At 31.7% G+C, this 21,004-nt stretch overlaps 1 protein-coding gene across 1 annotated transcript in view; it reads right to left on the bottom strand.

The window, feature by feature from the left end:
* The window catches only part of LOC129756871 (gustatory and pheromone receptor 32a-like), a 36,274-nt gene that overhangs the window by 13,759 nt on the left and 1,511 nt on the right, over positions 1–21,004 (bottom strand). Inside the window, exons 2-4 of the mRNA XM_055753919.1 lie at positions 15,035–15,215; positions 14,231–14,337; positions 159–244 (exon numbers count right to left, since the gene is read on the bottom strand). Coding sequence (XP_055609894.1) covers positions 159–244; positions 14,231–14,337; positions 15,035–15,215 — 374 coding nt within the window. The remainder of the gene's footprint in view (positions 1–158; positions 245–14,230; positions 14,338–15,034; positions 15,216–21,004) is intronic.

Raw genomic sequence — 21,004 nt, forward strand, 5'->3', positions numbered from 1 at the left:
TAAATTATATCAATACCGGGAAAATATAATTTCAAATTACAGCATAGGAAGGGATTTTTCCTCCGCTTTCTAGAGTCTGGGTTCCACTCGAAAAAAAACGGAACGAACTCACCAGCAAACACAAACACAAAAGCGAAACAAGCACAACATCAATTTACTTCATCCCCTTGAGTAGCAACACCGATCGATCGGACAGGAACATTATGCAGCCAGCGAACTGGAAATTCAACAGCAGCAAACCAAACTGTTCGGGCGAGCAAAATCGAAAAGAAAAACAAATATATGAGTGAGCGAAAGCGCAAACAACCACCAAAAATAAACAGAGTCATTGGAAGAAATTAAACCACCCGTCCTCGCCCCTCACACCAGTTTGCCTTCATTCATTCCTTTCCGCCAACCAGCCAAAAAGATTCGTTTGTTTCAACCAACTTCCTGGCTTGGCTATTGGTAGTATACGGGTTGAGCTTGAGAATGAACGAACGCAACTGGTGAAGTCATGTGGAAGAACCGAGCGCCAAATACGAAACCTTGACTGGGATAACGAGAAAAATCCTGTAGGATAGATGGATCCTGGGAGGAGCCAGACGGCTGGGTGTCTTCACACCTTCTACCGAATCGTGGCTCGAGTTTTGGTGAAATTTTTGAATGACAAGATTTTAGGAATGTTTAACCAACCGTGTCCTGGTGGCTTATAAGAGTGGTTGTAAATCGTTGGGTTTTGGCCCCAAAAGCGTTTTAAATTGAATTTTGAAAAAATTAATAAAATCGTTCGTAACCTTTAAAGGCAATCTATAAAAAAAAATTCTTCAACTAATGCCTCATGCGAAAAAAAAAACGATGAAATTGTGAAAATTTGAATTTCTTTTGGATTTGATAAATTGTTATTTATTAGGCCGGAACAAATATGAAATTCTTCTTGTGCTTCCTTCCTTTGATTATTTGAACATCCGGAGGAGGGAATCACAAACACATCATTTGTCACTCCCCCCCTTTTTTTTAGAAATCTGGAAGAGGGAAATAAATAAAGTATAAATTAAATTGATGAAAAATTTGATAATTTTTTTTTTTTGAAATTCAAACAGTTAAACGAACGAAAGTCAAACTGAAGAATTTGGGAATGGTTTAAACTTTTATAAATAATCGAGATTCTTTCCAAATTTTGATTTGAAATAACTGGATTTTTCGGTCTTGTACAAAGTAGTTGTATGCAAGTTTGTTGCATACAAGCTTTTGTTCAATTTGTCCGATTTGTTAAAAATTTTGATTAATTTTTAATTGACCCCCCGTCACTCTCGTGATGATTCAACCGGGAGATAGCAATGCAGAGGGAATTCTTTGTATTTGGAATGTTAATGATCAAAATTACATAATTACTGCACAATTTGCAACAATTTCTATTGCTCATTTTTATTTAATTTAACTGATTTTCCCGCACAACTAGAACCAACTTACCACATTTTCAATCATTAGCTCCACAATAGACTGTTGCAAAAAATGTCTTTTGGGTCACCAAGCATCAGTGTATAATTTGAGATGATTTGGATGATTCCTTAACTAGCACAACGCGTTCAATTTTGTAAAAAAAATTGTATGAAGGAAGAAATTTTTGCTTATTCAATCACCCAGAAAATTCAAATTAGCTTTAAATGAAGTTTGTTTTTCAAAATCAATGCTTATTCTTAAGCTTCATTTTTTGGAAACATGAGAAAAAGCCATAAAAAACTATAACCATTTCAAAATTAAAAATCTGAATTTAATAGAAAATAATTTAAAATGGCAGGTTTTGCTGGCTAGAGCTTTCATAAATTTCAACTAATGTTTTGGTCAAGATTGAATAAATCAAAAAATTACTGGTAATGCAAAGAAGTTTTTAGGATTTTTTTATTTTCATCCTTCGACTAATCAGCTTTAAAATGAGCACTCAAAAATATTAAAATTAAGTATTTGAAAAACATTTTTTTGCATAACATCGAATAGCTTTTCTAGGGTGAAAGTTAGGATTAAGGTTTGTTTACATGAAATGTACTGTGAATCCAGAAATATTTTTCAACTAAAGATATATATTTTTGGACTCACAGTACATCTCTTACGATTTTTGTATGAAAAATTTTGTTATTCCATACAATTTTACAAATTTACATTTACATTAATTAGGACTGAATCAATCGCTCCCAAAATCGAGATTGCATTTTATGGCAATAAAAACAAATCTTTAAAAAAATATTTGGGAGGTGTAAAAATGTATGAGTTTCAAATTTTCGTACAAAGCTGGCAACATTATTCTGCACAGCTTACTTGCAGTAATCAGTTAATTATGGTAATCAACTCTATTCGACATTATTTATCATAAAAAGTTCAAACATAAAAACGGTAATAAAAGTTGAACCGTGTTGTTCTATTGTTAATTGGGAGCCATTTATTTGTTTTTATCTTGTTTTGTTGATTTTTTCAAAGTTTCGAAATTGTCAAAAAAGTATGAATACAACAATGAGGCAGCAAATGTCGGTCCCAATTATAAATTATTTTGAGAAAAATTTTAAATAAAAATCAATTTTCAATGTTAAATATTAAATGTGAAAAGTTTATTGTTAAGAGAACTTGAGCCTGTTGGTTATGAACTATAATTCAGCTTAGGGATGAAATGAATAAGTTACCCAAAAAACATAATTATGTTCTACAGTTCTCACTTATTTGAATAATCATTACAACTTTTTTTGTCGTCTCTAAAGGAAGTTTTTGAGTACAGACCTCGTTAAATTTTGGCAACATGCCCAATCGTTCAACTTTACTTTCATTCATTCCTACAAAAAAACCTATTATTTTTATCGTTAACATAGTTTTTAAGGAAATTTTTGATCATTTTTAGTATTTTTTTATCATGTTTTTGATCCATTTTGCACTTTGCTTAATTTGTTTATTATGATGTTTTTTAAAGTCTTATTTACTTTTTTGTCATTCAACATCATTTTTTAATTGGTTTTTGTCATTAGTAGTCTTTTGTATGCATTAGTTTTTTAATTTTATGAAATTTTCATATTTTTTGTCACTTTCCAAATTTTGTTTTTGCCGTTGTATGGTGATGAACATAAAAGAACAAAAAAACGATTTATTGGTGTTTGTCTTACCTATATTTGTCCTATTATAGCGAAAACTATAAGACAAAAAACCGTTCGTTTTTGGTATATGTGAAAAACTCGGATGTGGCTAAAATCGAATCTTGCAAAAATCGAATGTTTCCAAAATTAAACGGGGACTGGATTTGGTGTCAAAGCCATTATTTCATTCTGAGATTCAATTTAGTCTTAATCTTCTTTTAATTTTCGTCAAAACATATGGATTTCTAGTATTGGAAAAATATTTTGAGAAACCCTTTTTCTGTATATCAAAATCCATATAGTTTCGCGATCTTTAGAAAAAAAGATCCTTAAATTGAAATATTCAAAATCTTTCAAGTGTTGTACTTTGTTACAAAAATATGTACAAAGTTTCAAAATCAAATTCTAGATATTTTGAATAGAATTCACGAAAACAAAAGTTGATACAAAAAAAACTGCATATTTTATTTGGATTCAGCGCCCCAAATTAGTCAAGATAAGCTTTTTTTTTTACACCTCCGGAAAATATGAATTTTGTTACCTTATGCAATGGTTGCAATTTTTTTCAAGTGGCCGGAACTATCAAATTTAACTCGGTCAATTAACAGGACTTTTAAACCAAAGTGAATCTAAATCAAATCATTTTACAGTTTTTAACAATGTTTTTTATTAAATGACTTAAAACCTTTGACATCAAACTCTCAAAAACTTAAGTTCGGAACAAATATCAAAATACTTTTTTGACACCCTTCGTTCTAACGTTTCCAAATATCCGAAGAGGGAAATAAATGAAGATTTAAGTATTTCATGAAAAATTTGACAATTTAGTACAATATCCAATCAAGAGCACAAAAACTATACCGTGAAAGTGTGGACATTCTCTCGTTTGTGATTTTATCAAACCTCTTTTTAATATATATTTTTTGATATTATCTGAATTACTATATTTTCGATAATTCTCAATGTATGTTTTCAATTTTATTGCATTCAAGGCTAAAAAAAACAAAAAAACACACACGCACCAAGGATATCAGCGAAACTTCATGTTTCTTAGAAAAGTTCTTCCTTCCAAAACTCAAAGTGTACATCTTTCGAAGTTATGATGGATAGCATCTTACAAATGCAAATACCACCAAATCACGAAATGTGTACTGCGTTTGCCATGAGAATTGATGGCATGGATTTGATCTCATTAACCTTGGTGTAGATGACTTGAATTCTAAACACTACGCCAAAGTCGCTTGATTTTGTGATTTTGTACATTGTATTCCAATTTATTGGTTTAATGATATTTTTTACTATAACTTTTACTGTAACTTGTAACGTTTTATAGTTAAACTTTTGTGACCTAGATAAAAGCCAAAGAGAAATTATTATTTTTTTTATAAAAATAGCGTTTTTAAACAAAAACTACAATTTCTAACAAATAACAGAACAGATAAAAATATCATTTGTTTAGTTTTCATTTTGGCATTTTCGCATTTGTTCTGTTTAAATTTCTGATGTGCGTTAATGTACAGGATTTTTTGTGGTATTCTAAGTTGAATTACAGATTCTTCACAAAATATCATGCATTTTTTTACCTACAGATGTCTTTCATCATCAAATTTAGGTTTAGGAAACCATATATTTTTCTTATGGTCAGCTATAAAACCTGTTTACGAGTTCATCAAGATTTTATTCTCATCTCAGTTTGAGTGGGTTAATAGTTTTGGTAGCTGTGAGTTTTGTTATGTGTATCTAGTTTAGATTGCTCCATCCATCATATGAGGCTCTTGGAGCCAAAGGGCTATAAGTGCATTAAAGCTGATTTCAAGAAAAAAGCACCTTGAGTTCGTTATGTTCCAATAAATTCCATAGATATTTTTTATGAAATTTTTCAATGTGTTTGATCTTTAAAATAAAAACAAATCATTTGACATCATTTTTGAGTAAAATAATGTCTATTTGACGTAAATTGAGATGACACATGATTTTTGATTTTTGCGCTTATACCCCTTTGACTTCAAATAAATTCACCTATACCCCTTTGTCACCAACAAATTTCCAGTTTCAGGTGATTTTGTCTTGTTGATATTATCCAGAAAATATAGGGATTTAATAAAGTGAAAGTCGAATAATTTATTAATATATTCTTTTTTTTTACTGTTATGATGGGAAATGTACTCTGGTACAGCTAATTGAGAGATTTCATGTCTTAAAATCAACCTTGTCTTGTCAGTTACAGTAATTCTCTCCAAACAACAATTTTTCATCATATTAATTATAAAAATAACTCCTGAATGGTATTTTTCTATGAATTTTCAATCATTGCATGTTTCCTGTGCCTTTTTATGAAAAATTGGACATTGAAAATGGATTTCCGCTCATTATGAGTAAATATTTAATAGTACATTTACGACTAGCACGAAATTTGTGGCACACTCCATATGATTATGAGGAGAAATCAGAAATTTGGAATTCATTCATTGGGGCTAGAATAGACAAAATACAAAATTTGATATTATTTTGCTCACTAGAATTATCACAAAATGCAATGAAATGATTAACTTGTTGAACTGTTGATGGTTAATTTTCAATCATGATTTACTTTTCAGATGCAAATTTTTTTCGTCTCGATGAAAAGTACACTTCTTACTGGAAATGACATTTGGGTTGGTGGCAAAGGGGTAAGTAAATTTCTTGGTGGCAAAAGGGTACAAGTGCTGCACTAGACTGCCCCAAATGACCCGACTTTTGAAAAAGTTATACGCTGCAGGCCAAAATTGGTCCTGGGCCTAGTACAAGATCTCATGCCAAATTTGGGCCAGATCGGACCACGGGAAGGGGTCGCTGAACGAGCCTGAAGTTTGTATGGGATTTTGAGACATTTTGTTCGAGAGGAACATGAAAAACCAGTTTTTCGTCAATAATTTTTGTCTTCCTCGTCCGATTTCTTTCAAAAACGGGTTTTCTTAAAGCCTAAATTATGACAAATATTTCATCTGAAGGTTGCATTTCAATTAAAGTTAAGATAAAAAAGTTATTAAGCTTCAAAAATTGGTTAACTTTTTTAAGGGTGATATTCATCACTTTTTTAATAAGGCGAATAAAGTCCGACCAGAACACTCAATGCACAATGGGGAAAAAAGTGTACAAACCGCGAAGAAATTCAATATCTTTCGTGCTACATGAACCAAATCTATGAAAATATACTTTTCTTTTGTAAAAATTTCCGGAGAATCGATTGGACATAGTTTCAAACGCCGCACAAGCTTACGAACGGAGATATAGTGCCTTTTTAACCCCTTATTCCCCTATATTTTGTAAACATTCCGAAAAAAAACTGATTCGAACCAGAGAATTTTGAATGAAAACAGACCTATCGTGTGTAATTTTTTCTGAGGAATCGAATGAAGGCTGTTTTGGCCTCCGCACGCTTCAGAAAATGGAGTTATGGCTGTTTTTACCCTCAATTCCCCTATATTTTTCATTAATTTCAGAAAAAAGCTTATTCGAACTTAAAAATTTTGAACCAAATGGGTTGTATTTTGTGTGATTTTTCCGAGAAATCGAATGAATGCTGTTTGAGCCCCCGCACGCTTTGGAAAATGGAGTTATGGCTGTTTTACCCTAAATTCCCCTCAATTTTTCAAATTGTTAAGAAAAAGCATGTTCGGACTTGAAAATTTTGAATCTTTTGGGACGTATCTTGTGTAATTTTTTCCGAGGAATCCAATAAAGGCTGTTTGAGCCACCGCACGCTTCGGAAAATGAAGTTATGGCTGTTTTTACCCTCAATTCCCCTACATTTTTCAATGATTTAAGAAAAAAGCATGTTCGGACTTGAAAAATTTGAACCAAATGGAATGAATCCTATGTGATTTTTTCCGAGGAATCCAACGAAGCCTATTTGAGCCACCGCACGGATTAGGAACAGGAGTTATGGCTGTTTTACCCTAAATTGCCCAACATTTTTGAAATAGCTCAGAAAAAGCATGTTAAGACCAGATAATTATGAACCAAAAGTAAAGTAACTGGTGAAGTTTTTTTCGAGGAATCGAATGAAGGCTGTTTGAGCCGCCGCACGCTTCGGAAAATGAAGTTATGGCTGTTTTACCTTCAATTCCCCTACATTTTCAAATTGTTAAGAAAAAGCATGTTCGGACTTGAAAATTTTGAATCTTTTGGGACGTATCTTGTGTAATTTTTTCCGAGGAATCCAATAAAGGCTGTTTGAGCCACCGCACGCTTCGGAAAATGAAGTTATGGCTGTTTTTACCCTCAATTCCCCTACAGTTTTCAATGGTTTAAGAAAAAATCATGTTCGGACTTTAAAATTTTGAACCAAATGGGTTGTATCTTATGTAATTTTTTCCAAGGAATCCAACGAAGCCTATTTGAGCCACCGCACGGATTAGAAACAGAAGTTATGGCTGTTTTACCCTCAATTTCCCTACATTTTTCAAATAGCTCAGAAAAAGCATGTTCGGACTCGAAAATTTTGAACCAAATGGAACGTATCATGTGTGATTTTTTTCGGGGAATGCAACGAAGCCTATTTGACACACCGCACACATCGGAAACAGGAGTTATGGCTGTTTAACCCTCAATTCCCTTTCATTTTTTCAAAAAGTTCAAAAAAACCATGATCGGAATTGAAAATTTTGAGCTAAACGAGACTTATCTTATGCAATTTTTTCCGAGGAATCCAATGAAGCCTGTTTGAGCCACCGCACGCTTTGAAATAGTGAGTTCTGGCTGTTTTTACCCTCGATTCCCCTACATTTTTCAATGATTTCAGAAAAATGTAGGGGATTCGAGGGTAAAAACAGCCATAACTCACTATTTCAAAGCGTGCGGTGGCTTAAACAGGCTCCATTGGATTCCTCGGAAAAAATTGCATAAGATAAGTCTCGTTTAGCTCAAAATTTTCAAGTCCGATCATGGTTTTTCTGAACTTTTTGAAAAAATGAAAGGGAATTGAGGGTTAAACAGCCATAACTCCTGTTTCCGATGTGTGCGGTGTGTCAAATAGGCTTCGTTGCATTCTCCGAAAAAAAAATAACACATGATACGTTCCATTTGGTTCAAAATTTTCAAGTCCGAACATGATTTTTCTGAGCTATTTGAAAAAATGTAGGGAAATTGAGGGTAAAACAGCCATAACTTCTGTTTTCAATCCGTGCGGTGGCTCAAATAGGCTTCGTTGGATTCCTTGGAAAAAATTACATAAGATACAACCCATTTGGTTCAAAATTTTAAAGTCCGAACATGATTTTTTCTTAAACCATTGAAAACTGTAGGGGAATTGAGGGTAAAAACAGCCATAACTCCATTTTCCAACGCGTGCGGTGGCTCAAACAGGCTCCATTGGATTCCTCGGAAAAAATCACACAAGATACGTCCCAAAAGATTCAAAATTTTCAAGTCCGAACATGCTTTTTCTTAACAATTTGAAAATGTAGGGGAATTGAAGGTAAAACAGCCATAACATCATTTTCCGAAGCGTGCGGCGGCTCAAACAGCCTTCATTCGATTCCTCGAAAAAAACTTTACCAGTTACTTTACTTTTGGTTCATAATTATCTGGTCTCAACATGCTTTTTCTGAGCTATTTCAAAAATGTTGGGCAATTTAGGGTAAAACAGCCATAACTCCTGTTCCTAATTCGTGCGGTGGCTCAAATAGGCTTCGTTGGATTCCTCGGAAAAAATCACATAGGATTCATTCCATTTGGTTCAAATTTTTCAAGTCCGAACATGCTTTTTTCTTAAATCATTGAAAAATGTAGGGGAATTGAGGGTAAAAACAGCCATAACTTCATTTTCCGAAGCGTGCGGTGGCTCAAACAGCCTTTATTGGATTCCTCGGAAAAAATTACACAAGATACGTCCCAAAAGATTCAAAATTTTCAAGTCCGAACATGCTTTTTCTTAACAATTTGAAAAATTGAGGGGAATTTAGGGTAAAACAGCCATAACTCCATTTTCCAAAGCGTGCGGGGGCTCAAACAGCATTCATTCGATTTATCGGAAAAAATCACACAAAATACAACCCATTTGGTTCAAAAGTTTCAAGTTCGAATAAGCTTTTTTCTGAAATAATTGAAAAATATAGGGGAAATGAGGGTAAAAAAAGCCATAACTCCATTTTCTGAAGCGTGCGGAGGCCAAAACAGCCTTCATTCGATTCCTCAGAAAAAATTACACACGATAGGTCTGTTTTCATTCAAAATTCTCTGGTTCGAATCAGTGTTTTTCTGGAATGTTTACAAAATATAGGGGAATAAGGGGTTAAAAAGGCACTATATCTCCGTTCGTATGCTTGTGCGGCGTTTGAAACTATGTCCAATCGATTCTCCGAAAATTTTTACAAAAGAAAAGTATATTTTCATAGATTTGGGTCATGTAGCACGAAAGATATTGAATTTCTTCGCGGTTTGTACACTTTTTTCCCCATTGTGCAATGTGAAATGCATGCCGTTTCGTCAAATAATGACCGATTTTAACCATTGTTGTTGCGCTCGATTGCACTTTTTAATGTTTTTCTGATATATGAATTTGGATGATATTCACTTGATAGTTCGGAAAGAAGTAAGGGCGGAAAAATGCTTGACAATTGCATAACCACAGGGGCTTAGGAACAAGACTGGACGATTTTTGATGCCAATTAAAAGATAAATTTAAATTAAAAGATGTTTAGAGTGTTTTTTATTACAAAAAATAATGAGATTGACACGTGAAGTTATTCAAAATCTTTTTTTTTATTCATAGAGTAATTAACAAAGTTCAAATTATACACAACATCGTAGCAATTGCTTCTTTTCGAAGCATGCACGGTAACAGAGTTTCAAATAAATTGCTTTGAAACGTAATGCGTACATTAAAAAAAAAGAAAATTCAAACTTAAACACAATTCACTCTAAACCGAATAAAATACTTTGTTGAAATCTATTAACAATATTAACTTTCATTCTGTATCAAAAGAAAGCTACAGCTAATATAATAAAAACGTGAGAAAAATATAAAAGGACCTTTTTTCGAAAAATTATCATTTCATTGGCATCATAAAGCGTAGGTCCATGTGTTTTTCGATCTAAAAAAAATGTTGGCGGTTGGTTCTGAGAATAACAACAATTCTGAATAGATTTTTTGAGAAAAAAAAGATTCTGAGTTAGGTAGAAAAGATGAAACATAAGCCCCGCCCAAAGGCGGATATATGTACAATAGACTGCCCCAAATTTGTGTGGGAAATTTAAAACCTGTGCAATATTATGCGCTTTAGGTTAAAATTGATTCTAGTCCTAGTACAAGATCTCATGCCAAATTTGGGACAGATCGAATTACGGCAAGGGGTCGCTCAACGAGACTGAAGTTTGTATGGCATTTTGAGACATTTTGCTCGGAAGAAACACGAAAAACCTGTTTTTCATCAATAATTTTGGTTTCCATTGGCCAATTTCTTTCAAAAACGGTTTTTCTTAAAGGATGGTATTCATCACTGTTGATGAGTTGGGCCGGTCGAACACATTGACGCCTCATTAACAGTAATGAATACCACCGTAGAAAGTTAGCCTATTTTTGAAGCCTCATTACTTTTTTTTCTAAACTCTTATCGAAATGCAGTCTTCGGATGAAATATTTTTCATAATTTAGGCTTTTAGAAACATTATTTTCGGAAGAAATCGACCGACGGGAACCAAAGTTATTGATGAAAAACTGTTTTTTTATTGACATCACAAATCGTCCAGTCATGTTCCTAAGCCCCTGTGGTTATGCAATTGTCAAGCATTTTTCCGCCCTTACTTCTTTCCGAACTATCAAGTGAATATCATCCAAACTCAAATATTAGAAAAACATTAAAAAGTGCAATCGAGCGCAACAACAATGGTTAAAATCGGTCATTATTTGACGAAACGGCATGCATTTCACATTGAGTGTTCTGGTCGGACTTTATTCGCCTCATTAAAAAAGTGATGAATATCACCCTTAAAAAAGTTAACCAATTTTTGAAGCTTAATAACTTTTTTATCTTAACTTTAATTGAAATGCAACCTTCAGATGAAATATTTGTCATAATTTAGGCTTTAAGAAAACCCGTTTTTGAAAGAAATCGGCCGAGGAAGACAAAAGTTATTGACGAAAAACTGGTTCTTCATGTTCCTCTCGAACAAAATGTCTCAAAATCCCATACAAACTTCAGGCTGGTTGAGCGACCCCTTCCCGTGGTCCGATCTGGCCCAAATTTGGCATGAGATCTTGTAATAGGCCCAGGACCAATTTTAGCCTGCAGCGTATAACATTTTACAGGTTTTAAATTTCCCATACAAATTTGGGGCAGTCTATGCTGCACTTATACCCCTTTGGCTCCAAAAAAATATAAGACTCAGTTTGCAGGATTTTTCCAACGAGATCAAAACATAAGAAATTAGCGAAATAAAATTATGATTAAAATAGCATATGATGTTTGACAGTCAAAGATTCGTTCTAGATGGTTATCTCGATTTTTTCAAGGTGCAAATTTTGAAGCTTGATTTGAATAAATTGGTGGAATATTTCAAAAGTACAAAAAAATAGTTTTTTTTTCAGGCAGTTTTTGATTTCTAAAAAAAAACTTTCGAAAGTAGGTGGAAGTTCGTTGAATAAATTAAAATATTCAATATCAATTACTTGAACATTATTTTAAAATGCTGTCATAAATAAGATTTTCCATTAAAATTTCTTAATTTTTTTGAGTGTAGTTTTTCTCTAAAGCGTTGTATATCTTAACCAAGATCCAGTGTGGATCCCAATCCTTGATTGATTGATGCATCATAATATCAGTAAAACGCTGCATATCCGAGGTAGTCTGGGGAAAGGACCACCTTGGATTAGTGAAACCTCGGATTACACAAAATATTTGGAAATACATTTTTTCGTTTCGATTATATTCGATCTGACATCATTTATACATGGAATTGTTATTGTTATGGATTTTGTTATGTTATTTAACCCTCATCTGTCCCTGAAATTTTTACCCACCATGGTCCCTGGAATGTCAATTTAACACTCCTGACTAAAACCAATATATCTTTCTTGTTTATAGTTTAAATTAATAGTTCCTCAGACCTTATTCGCCAACAACACTTCAGTTTTCCTTTAATTAAAGTCTAAGAAAAAAAATCCGAAAAAAACATGCTACGGGAAAAACACTGGAGATCAGCTATGCAATCCTTTAAAAAATCACTTGATTTCTAGGAAAACTTAAATAGGGAGCTATATGTTTTCCATAAGATTTTTTTTTCAATTTCTAAGATCATCACAAGAAAAATGTAAAAAAGTGGTTCTAAAACGTTACTTTTAAATCAATGAACCGTCAAAATTGATTAAGTCGCACCAGATAATCTTTGAAAAACATTTTTGCATCTTTAGATTTTCAAAATAAAAAAACACGGAATTCTTGACGAATTTTCAAAGGAAGTTGTTTTTTAACCTTTTTGACAATCTAAAAATTTCTCAGATATTCCTGCACTTAAATTCAACTAAGCACTGGAATTTGAGTATGTTCACGCTACATTTTCTATCAGAAAGGAAATGTCATACTGGTGAAATTACATTGGCGCTGCAAAACTTAAGTCAAATAATGTGAACTTTTCAATCCTCTTTTCAAAAATTATCTGATATGACTCAAACAAATATGACGGTTTATTGGTTTAAAAGTACGGTTTTACAGAACTTTTTTTACATTTTTTGTGATCATGATCTTACAAATTCACAAAAATTTATTCTTATGTGCAACGTTCAACTTTTAACCTTTTTAAGCTTTCTTGGACACTAAGCGAATTTTTTTTAAAGCATTCCGTAGCTGATCTACATTCTTTTTCTGATGCATGTTTTGCGAAGACTTTGAATAACGGAAAACTGAAGTGTTGTAGGTGAATAATGTCTGAAAAACATATTTGAGTTATATCACAAGATGCCCAAAACATTGAATTTTATAGAAATCGGTTTCAAATCAAGCGAGATAAAGCGGTTTAAAGCGATAAGTGTCAAATTGAGACTCAAGGTCTGAATAGGAAGTTTTTTTCTTGGCTTTCAGGAAGCGTCCATGATATTTTGGATGTTATTTTGATTTAAAAGAAATAAATTGAAATCGATTTGTTCCTCATAAACGTTTTGCTTTTAAAGTGTTCCTTTATTGTCTGTTTTTGTCAAGTTTTAAGTTCATGTCATGAATATTAATTTGCTTACAGCTTATTTTGGGTTGTTCATGAAAAAACCCTCATAATACTGCGTGTTGCGTGATGATAGGTAGGTGAAGAAGTTTGTTGTTGAAGTTGAGTGTATGAATTGCGAAGAAATCGATTGAACGTAGTTTCAACGGAGATATAGTCCCTTTTTAATTTCTAATTCCCCTATATTTTGTTATCAATTAAAACAAAACACTGATTTGGACTGCAAAATGTTTAACAAAAACAGACCTTTCTTATGTGATTTTTTTTAAGAATCAAATGAAAACTGTTTGAGCCACCGAACACAACGAAAAATGAAGTTGGGGCTGTTTTACACTCCATTTCCCAATATTTTTCAATTAATTTAGAAAAAACGATGTTCCGGCTTGAATCATTGAGACTAATTGAAAAAAAATCACACAAGTTAAGTTGCATTTGGAAGAAAAAATATAAACCCAAACATGCTTTTTTATGAATTAAACGAATAATGTAGGGGAATAGAGGGTGCGTGCGGTTGTTCAAGAAGCCTTTATTTGATTTCTTGGAAAAATCACATAAGATAGTCCGAACTTACTTTCATCAAAATTAATTTTAAAATATAGGGAAATCAAAGGTGAAATCATCCATAACTCCTTTTTACGAAGCGTGCGATATCTCAAAATTTATTTTTTTCTCGTTTTCTAGTCCACATCAGTGTTTTTCTGGATTGTTTACAAAATATAGGGTATCAGGGGTTAAAAGGCATTATATCTCCGTTCGTTTCCAGATATTTAAACTAAAGGAAAGTATATTTTCATAGATTCTTGAGCAGAGAAGGTATTGAATCTCTTCGCGGTTCATACACTTTTCCCCATTGTGCAATGTTTTACAAAACTCAAAGCAAAGCAAATCCTATTCAAGATTCCCAAGTGTTCAATCAAAAGCACTGAAATATTTCCACCTACCTTGGGCATGCAGAACGACAGCCAATAAAAAAGCGTCCAAATGCGACTCAAATTAACGCCAATCATATAATTCAAGCCACTCATTGCTCCTCCACAGGTGATGGTAACTATTGACGATGGTTTTTTTTTTTTGTTTTCGGTTGCCAATCGCGGTGATGCCGATGTTGATGATGGTGAAAATTCCAATTTCAAATCGAAAGCAGCCATTGTTCAGTTGACGCCAATTGAGAAGAGGAGAGGTCCGGTGAGCCAAAATAGGAAAATGGAAAATTGTGAAGAAAATTATTGAGTGGCGATGTTGCAATCGATGTGCTGCTGTTGCTGCTCCTATTATTATGGTGGTTTGTTAGTGGTTAAAAAGCATTTCAATTTGCAGCACACCGTTTATCCGGTATCTCGTTTCGAGAGAGAGCAGCAAATTGAAATTCCCAATCGAGAAAATGATACCCGTGTGCTGTGGCTGCTTCGAAATCGACCGGAAAAACACTATCATAAATCACTCTGTCAAATGGTTTGGAATGGGGATTTCGATTCACTTTTTTTCCTCTTCTGCTCTCTATTGGTCTTACTGAATATTAAAATTGATCGCTTGGACAAAATGGTATGGTGGATTGTATTATTTTATACATCGATAGAGATGAAACCGGTTTGCCTTTCAGGATTTCTTCGGAAGCAGATAACAGCAGAAAATTATCACAAATTGACTTCAATTGGCTAGTTCTGCACGTGTCATCAAGTTTCTTTTAGCTCGAATGATTAGAAAATTTCATCACCAAACATCTTACCGTATGGATAACATCTTACCAATGCAAACCAATATGGAGACACGTTTCATTTTGATGTTTGGCATCGTGTAGGATATCCCGAATAGAGTACGTAGTTTTTCGTCGCACATTGTCAGTGTTGCCAGTATTTCGCTGGAGGTTGTACGGTTCCGAATGGCGAATACCAGGGCAAACAGATAGGCAAACGAGTTCGGTACAAACTGAAATGGAAATAAAATGTAAATTGATGTATTTAATTTGTTAAATAGTTCGATAAGAGGATTCATATCTTTATTCCAATTCTTCTAATTCGAGATGACGTAAATCTAATTGTGATTTCACTACCAATTTCAATCACTATTTTTCTCATCGAGCAGATTCGGCTAATTTTTTGCGAATTTTGTTTTTGGTACACAAATCAAAGTGCAGTTATTTTTTTCATATCTGTACCAACACGTGAAAAGGATCTATCTTCAAAAGTTAACAAAAACTATTTTCTGTACCTCATGATAGGCCAACATTTGCACTACTTAACGGTAAACCCCTTTTGAAAAAATAATATTCCGTTACATTGAAAACTCAATTTGAGTAAAGAATCTTAAAACATTCTTTAACCAGAATTGCCATCATATTGATTTACGCCCTTTACTCCGGAACAATTTTTCGCTACTACTCTGCAAACAAACTCAAAATAATCAATTTGACTCTTTTTTAAATAAATAAATTTTTCAACATAAAAACATAGTTGCAAATGAACGCAAGCTTATTACTAAAGCTAAAAATTAGAAAATAATGAGAGGGTATATAAACAGGTTAGACAAAATATTACGTGGTTCTATCTACGATAGTGCATTGTTTTTTCATGTTCCTGTATTCTATCATATAGAGGATGCTTCTTAATATCATTTGTCTTTCATAAAAAGCAAAACTTCCAAGTGATTTTTAATAAGCGATTTAAAATAGGTTGTATTTTTTACAAACGCGTTTTTCTCGAATCGGCATACATGGAAATCGATCCTTTTTAAGTGTTGATAAAGATTTGACATTTTATTCAACATAAAAACATAGTTGCAAATAAACGCGAGCTTAAAACTGAAGCTAGAAATGAGAAAATAGCAAAGGGTGAAAAAATAAGGGAGAAAAAATATAACAAGAGCTAGGTTCTATCAAAGATAGCGTGTTGTTTTTTTATAAGAATTGATATTCCTGTATTCTAACATATAGGGTATGCTTCTAAAAAACGTTTTTCCTTCAAAAAAATCTAAAATTTTAAGTGATTTTTTATTAGCAATTTGAAATATGATGTTTTTTTTAAACGCGTTTTTCTCGATTCACTATATATGGAGATAGATTCTTTTAATGTGTTGATATAGATTTGCTTTTATACAAAGTTAAAATATATAAACTGTCTCTGATTTATTAAAAAATATTAATCTACGATTGCTAAGCAAAAGTAATATACGGTGTTCCACTGTGTTTATATTATAATCAAAATTTAGGGACAATTCCAAATTTTATTTTACTTATAAGTGTTCCATAGTTTTCTTTCATAGTTCAATTTAAAAAAAAATATTCCAGTTAACCGAAGGCCAGTGATTGATTTTTTGTACGAAGGTTGCCTCTAAGCCTTTCAATTACTTGAATTACTTAATTTTAAAATCGGGTCACGATTAGAAAAAAAGGTTATAAAAATGTTTTGAAATTATGGCTTAAATTCAGATTTTCATCCAATACACTCGTACACACATATATGCGTTATCAAAACAAAACATTAAGGTCCGCGAAGAAATCTAAGAGGGGAGATGCCAAATATTTCAGAAACCAGTGAACCAAATACTTAAAATTAAGTGTGTTTGAGTTACCATAAATATTGTGTAAAGTTTTGTAATAAAAAGTTATATTCTTAAGCTTAAAACATATGAGCAATGCAAAAAGAACACACTTGCGAGTACTAAAAAAATTGAGTTACCTACCTCTTAAATATTTGCTTCACAATGTGTTAAGATAATTATTTTCCGAACATGACAAAATTAAAATTGAAACCACCCTAAGTTTTTCTTTATATTCAGATTCAAAGTTCTAGAACTTAGTTCTTTTGCAGAATTCAAACATAACAATGCTTCGAAATGGCGATCTGAAGTTTAAAACTCAGAACCAGATTTTTCATTTAAAACTTATATTTGAACTCAGATTGACAAATCAGATAATTGAAATAATGAATCCTTCTTGAAACCCTCAACATTTAAAAATTTCAGAATCTTGACTGGGGGCTCTTAAACATATTTCGCATCTTAGCTCATATTTTAATTTCTGATCTGTAATAGTTATTCAGAAATTTAAATAAAATTTTGAAGAAGATTCAAAAATCAAATCTTGAAGGCAGAATCTAAATTTTAATTCAATATTAATGTTCAAAATTCAAACAGAGATTCAGCTCGTAAATTAGTTGTACAATAATAATTAAAAATATCAAAATAACTAAAAGCTTTGATAAGGAACTTAAACCGCAAAAGGTTACAGACTACACAAAATTCGTTTGGAATTTTGTTTTAAGCAAAAATCTGCTTTTAATTTGAAAAAAATATTCTACAGGTGTTGAATCATGAAATCGATCAATTTTGAAAAATATTTGCTGATAAAAAAGCATGCAATCAGCAACTCCAAAATCTTCAGGGAAATTCTTATTTTCTCTATGCATTCAATAACATCATTTATATTTTACCTTTTTTTCAAAAATCAGATTTCAAACTTAAATCTTAAATTTTTAACGAGTTTGCAAGAATCAGATTGGATCCGTAAATTTTTGACCTCTCACTTTAAGTTTTTAAAGTTTGATTAAATATTTTAGAATTTGTTCAGGAATTTTTAGATAAAGCTTATTTGATTTGAGCATATATAGATATAAACCAGCTGTATGATGAAAATCTCTATTATAAAGAAATATAAAATAAAAATATTTAAGAATTAAGTGTGTTTATTTGACTGAATGCCTTCTTGAATAACATATCCTATGTTCTAATCGAATAAGCTACATCAACCAAACTCTCGTGCAAAATCAATGATTTTAAATACCAAAATGAAAGTAATTTCCTTTTTTCCTTTAAAGATTTGAGGATCAATTTCCAAATGTCACGATTTAATTTCAAAAGGGGACTTTTGTTAATGAACTAAAAAATGAATAGAAAACCAGCAACAAAAATAAGGTTTTTTAAAGGTTTTATTTCATTTAAGCTACAGATATATAAAATGAGCAAAATATCATAGAAAAAATCAGTTGCCAGTACTGATCATGGAAACAAAAATGTTCATTTTATACATTTTACTCTTTCTGCTATTTATTTTCTTTCGAATCGATTTTAACTAATAAATATTTTTCTCTTTTCAGGTAAACCAATTTTGAAGCAACAATTCATATGCCTGTGTAAGTAGGAAATGGACAGAGACATATTATTGGTATTTTCAGTTTTGTGTGAAATGAAGTAAATTATCATTGAAAAAATCATAAATAAAAAGACCAAAAAACAGTTTAGTGAAAGGATTTTGCCCTTTCTATCTCAGATATTCTTTCTTAAACGGTATATAGTTTTCATTTAGGCAAACGCTTTTTAGAGATACTTTTTTAATGTCTTCAATCCTGTTTTGTTTCATTTTGTCAAAATGAAAATTTAAGCAGGATGTCTTTCATATTAAACCTTTCATATTATTATCCAATAGCTTCCTTATAAAAGATTGATTTGAAATAAACGTCAGAAATTCTTGGAGAATTTCAGTTTTTTTTTAATGGTTTTTAAGTTTGGCATTTAAGAAATGTTCAACACTAGAACGTCATGAAATTTCATTCTACATTTCAACCAGTACGAAATTGTTGAAAATTTAACATAAAAAAATTGATAAACACAGACCAATCATAAAAGATTGTTATATTTTTTTACTCAACTGAAACAAATGATTGGAAAAATCATTTTTAACCCTAAATGATGTAAGTTAAAAAAACCAATTCGATAGATTGAGGCAAAAAAAAAATTACAAGTGTAAATTTTTTTTTCAATGAGGGGCAAAGTTAGAGTCAAGTGATGATGATCACTAGGTATTCGATGCTTATACCAAAGTTTGTTTTGTAGCTTTGATGGATTCTACAGTAACATCAGAAATATTTTTCTTCTAAAATTTAATTTAAAAAATTTGACAATATTAGAATAAAAAATAGAAGTACTTAGACAATAAAATTAGTACAGTCTCAGAGTTTCAGAGCTTAAAATTCAAATATTGTAAGATATTTATATAATATGAAAAAAATGAAATCACTATTGCACACCACAAAAACGGAAATTTTAAATATTAAAAACTTAAGGAATACAATTATCAAACACAAAACATTTTTCAAATTCGTTATTTTCATAAGAAGTCATTTCACTCAACTTTGAGGTTTTAATCCAATTTATTTTGTGTTTTTTTTGTTTAAAAAAAATATTAGTTTTGTCACACTTGTAACTCATTGATGATTGTTCGAATTTATCAAAAGTATCGGTTTTCAGGATAGCAAATCCTAACTTAAGATTGAAAAGTCTGGTTATTATAACGGTTTTCAGTTTCAAATTTTTCATTTTGATTAAAACTAGGCTTGCCAGATGGTTGCAGGACATTTTGAGAAAAAAGGTGAGATACACCCGAAAAAAGTTAGACATTTAAAAATATGTTAAGGGGGGAGAAGGGTCTAACACTTTTAAAAAATCGTTTTTTTATTTTTTTTTATTTTCTTATTGTAAAACATTTCAAGAATGTTGTGTCAAATTTTCAAGTCAATGGAAGCAAAACTGTACAAATTATAGGCCTTTATCTCCTCTAATCTAATACTGCATCATTTTTAGACCAGAAACTTCAAAGGCGTTTTCTCGAAAGCACATTTTTAAAGTCAGTGGACATCGTCATTTGAAAACTACTTCACCGATTCTTTTCAAATTTGGAACATATTTTCTACATATAAAATACCAAACCTCAACGATTTTCTTTTTTTTTTACTTTAGGGAGATTTTACAGATATAAAAATGGCGGTTTTTTTCATAAAAAATCGTAGTTTTTACTTCAAACAGCCATATAAACTTCATAAAAAAAATTTAAGTTAAATAAAACAGTTGGGGTCCAGAAAAACATCTATTAAAAATATTGTGCTCTGATTTTTTGACTTCAGATGATTCTGTGCTGAGATACAGTGTCCACCGCAAATCCTGTTTTCTAAAAGGCATCCTCGAAAGTGCTCCGTCACCGGCTCATTTTTCAATATTTTTCTACGAAAAAATTACTAAATGTTCTTTTAACAATCCTCTGTATAATGCAAAAAAATTGAATACATTTGTTTGAACGATAGCTTGAAAAAAATCGTGAAAATGGTGTTTTTTTACCCGTTAGACCCTACTCCCCCCTTAAAGAAAGTAATGAAATGTTTGTATGGGTGATAAAAGTTTTGTGTTTTCCGTTGATTATAAAATTTTATAAATCGACAACACAGTTCAGTTGGTAAAACACCTGCTTTCCCTGATTTTAAACCCAGAAGTTAACATCGAACAAATTTTAAGCTTTTCAATACTTTCCGTCAGCTGCATCGCTAACAAAAAGAATTGAGAATGGCATAAATATGTTAAAATAATTTTGATTGAAACCCACAAAAAACATTAAAATGAATGTTAAATGCTGAATTGTTTTAATATATTTGCTGTTGTATGTCAAGACAATACAAATGCTTGGATGAACAATACAGCTTTTATCCACAACAAATTAATAAACTTGGATGTTATACAAAAGATAAGCATGTATCTTTTTGACTCTTACGTATGTAGTTATTTAGTGTTTTTTTTATTGAACGTTTAAAACCTTGTATTTTTAGGTTTGAAGAGTTCCTGTTGTTTTTTATGTTTATTATTTGTTTATTCTATTTATATAATTTTTATGCAAATTAGAGTCAGTGGATCAATATTTAGCAGTGTATCACTAGTATAACCCAGAATCAGTTTGT

The sequence above is a fragment of the Uranotaenia lowii genome, chromosome 3 (assembly GCF_029784155.1).
Source record: "Uranotaenia lowii strain MFRU-FL chromosome 3, ASM2978415v1, whole genome shotgun sequence".
Classification (NCBI taxonomy): domain Eukaryota; kingdom Metazoa; phylum Arthropoda; class Insecta; order Diptera; family Culicidae; genus Uranotaenia; species Uranotaenia lowii.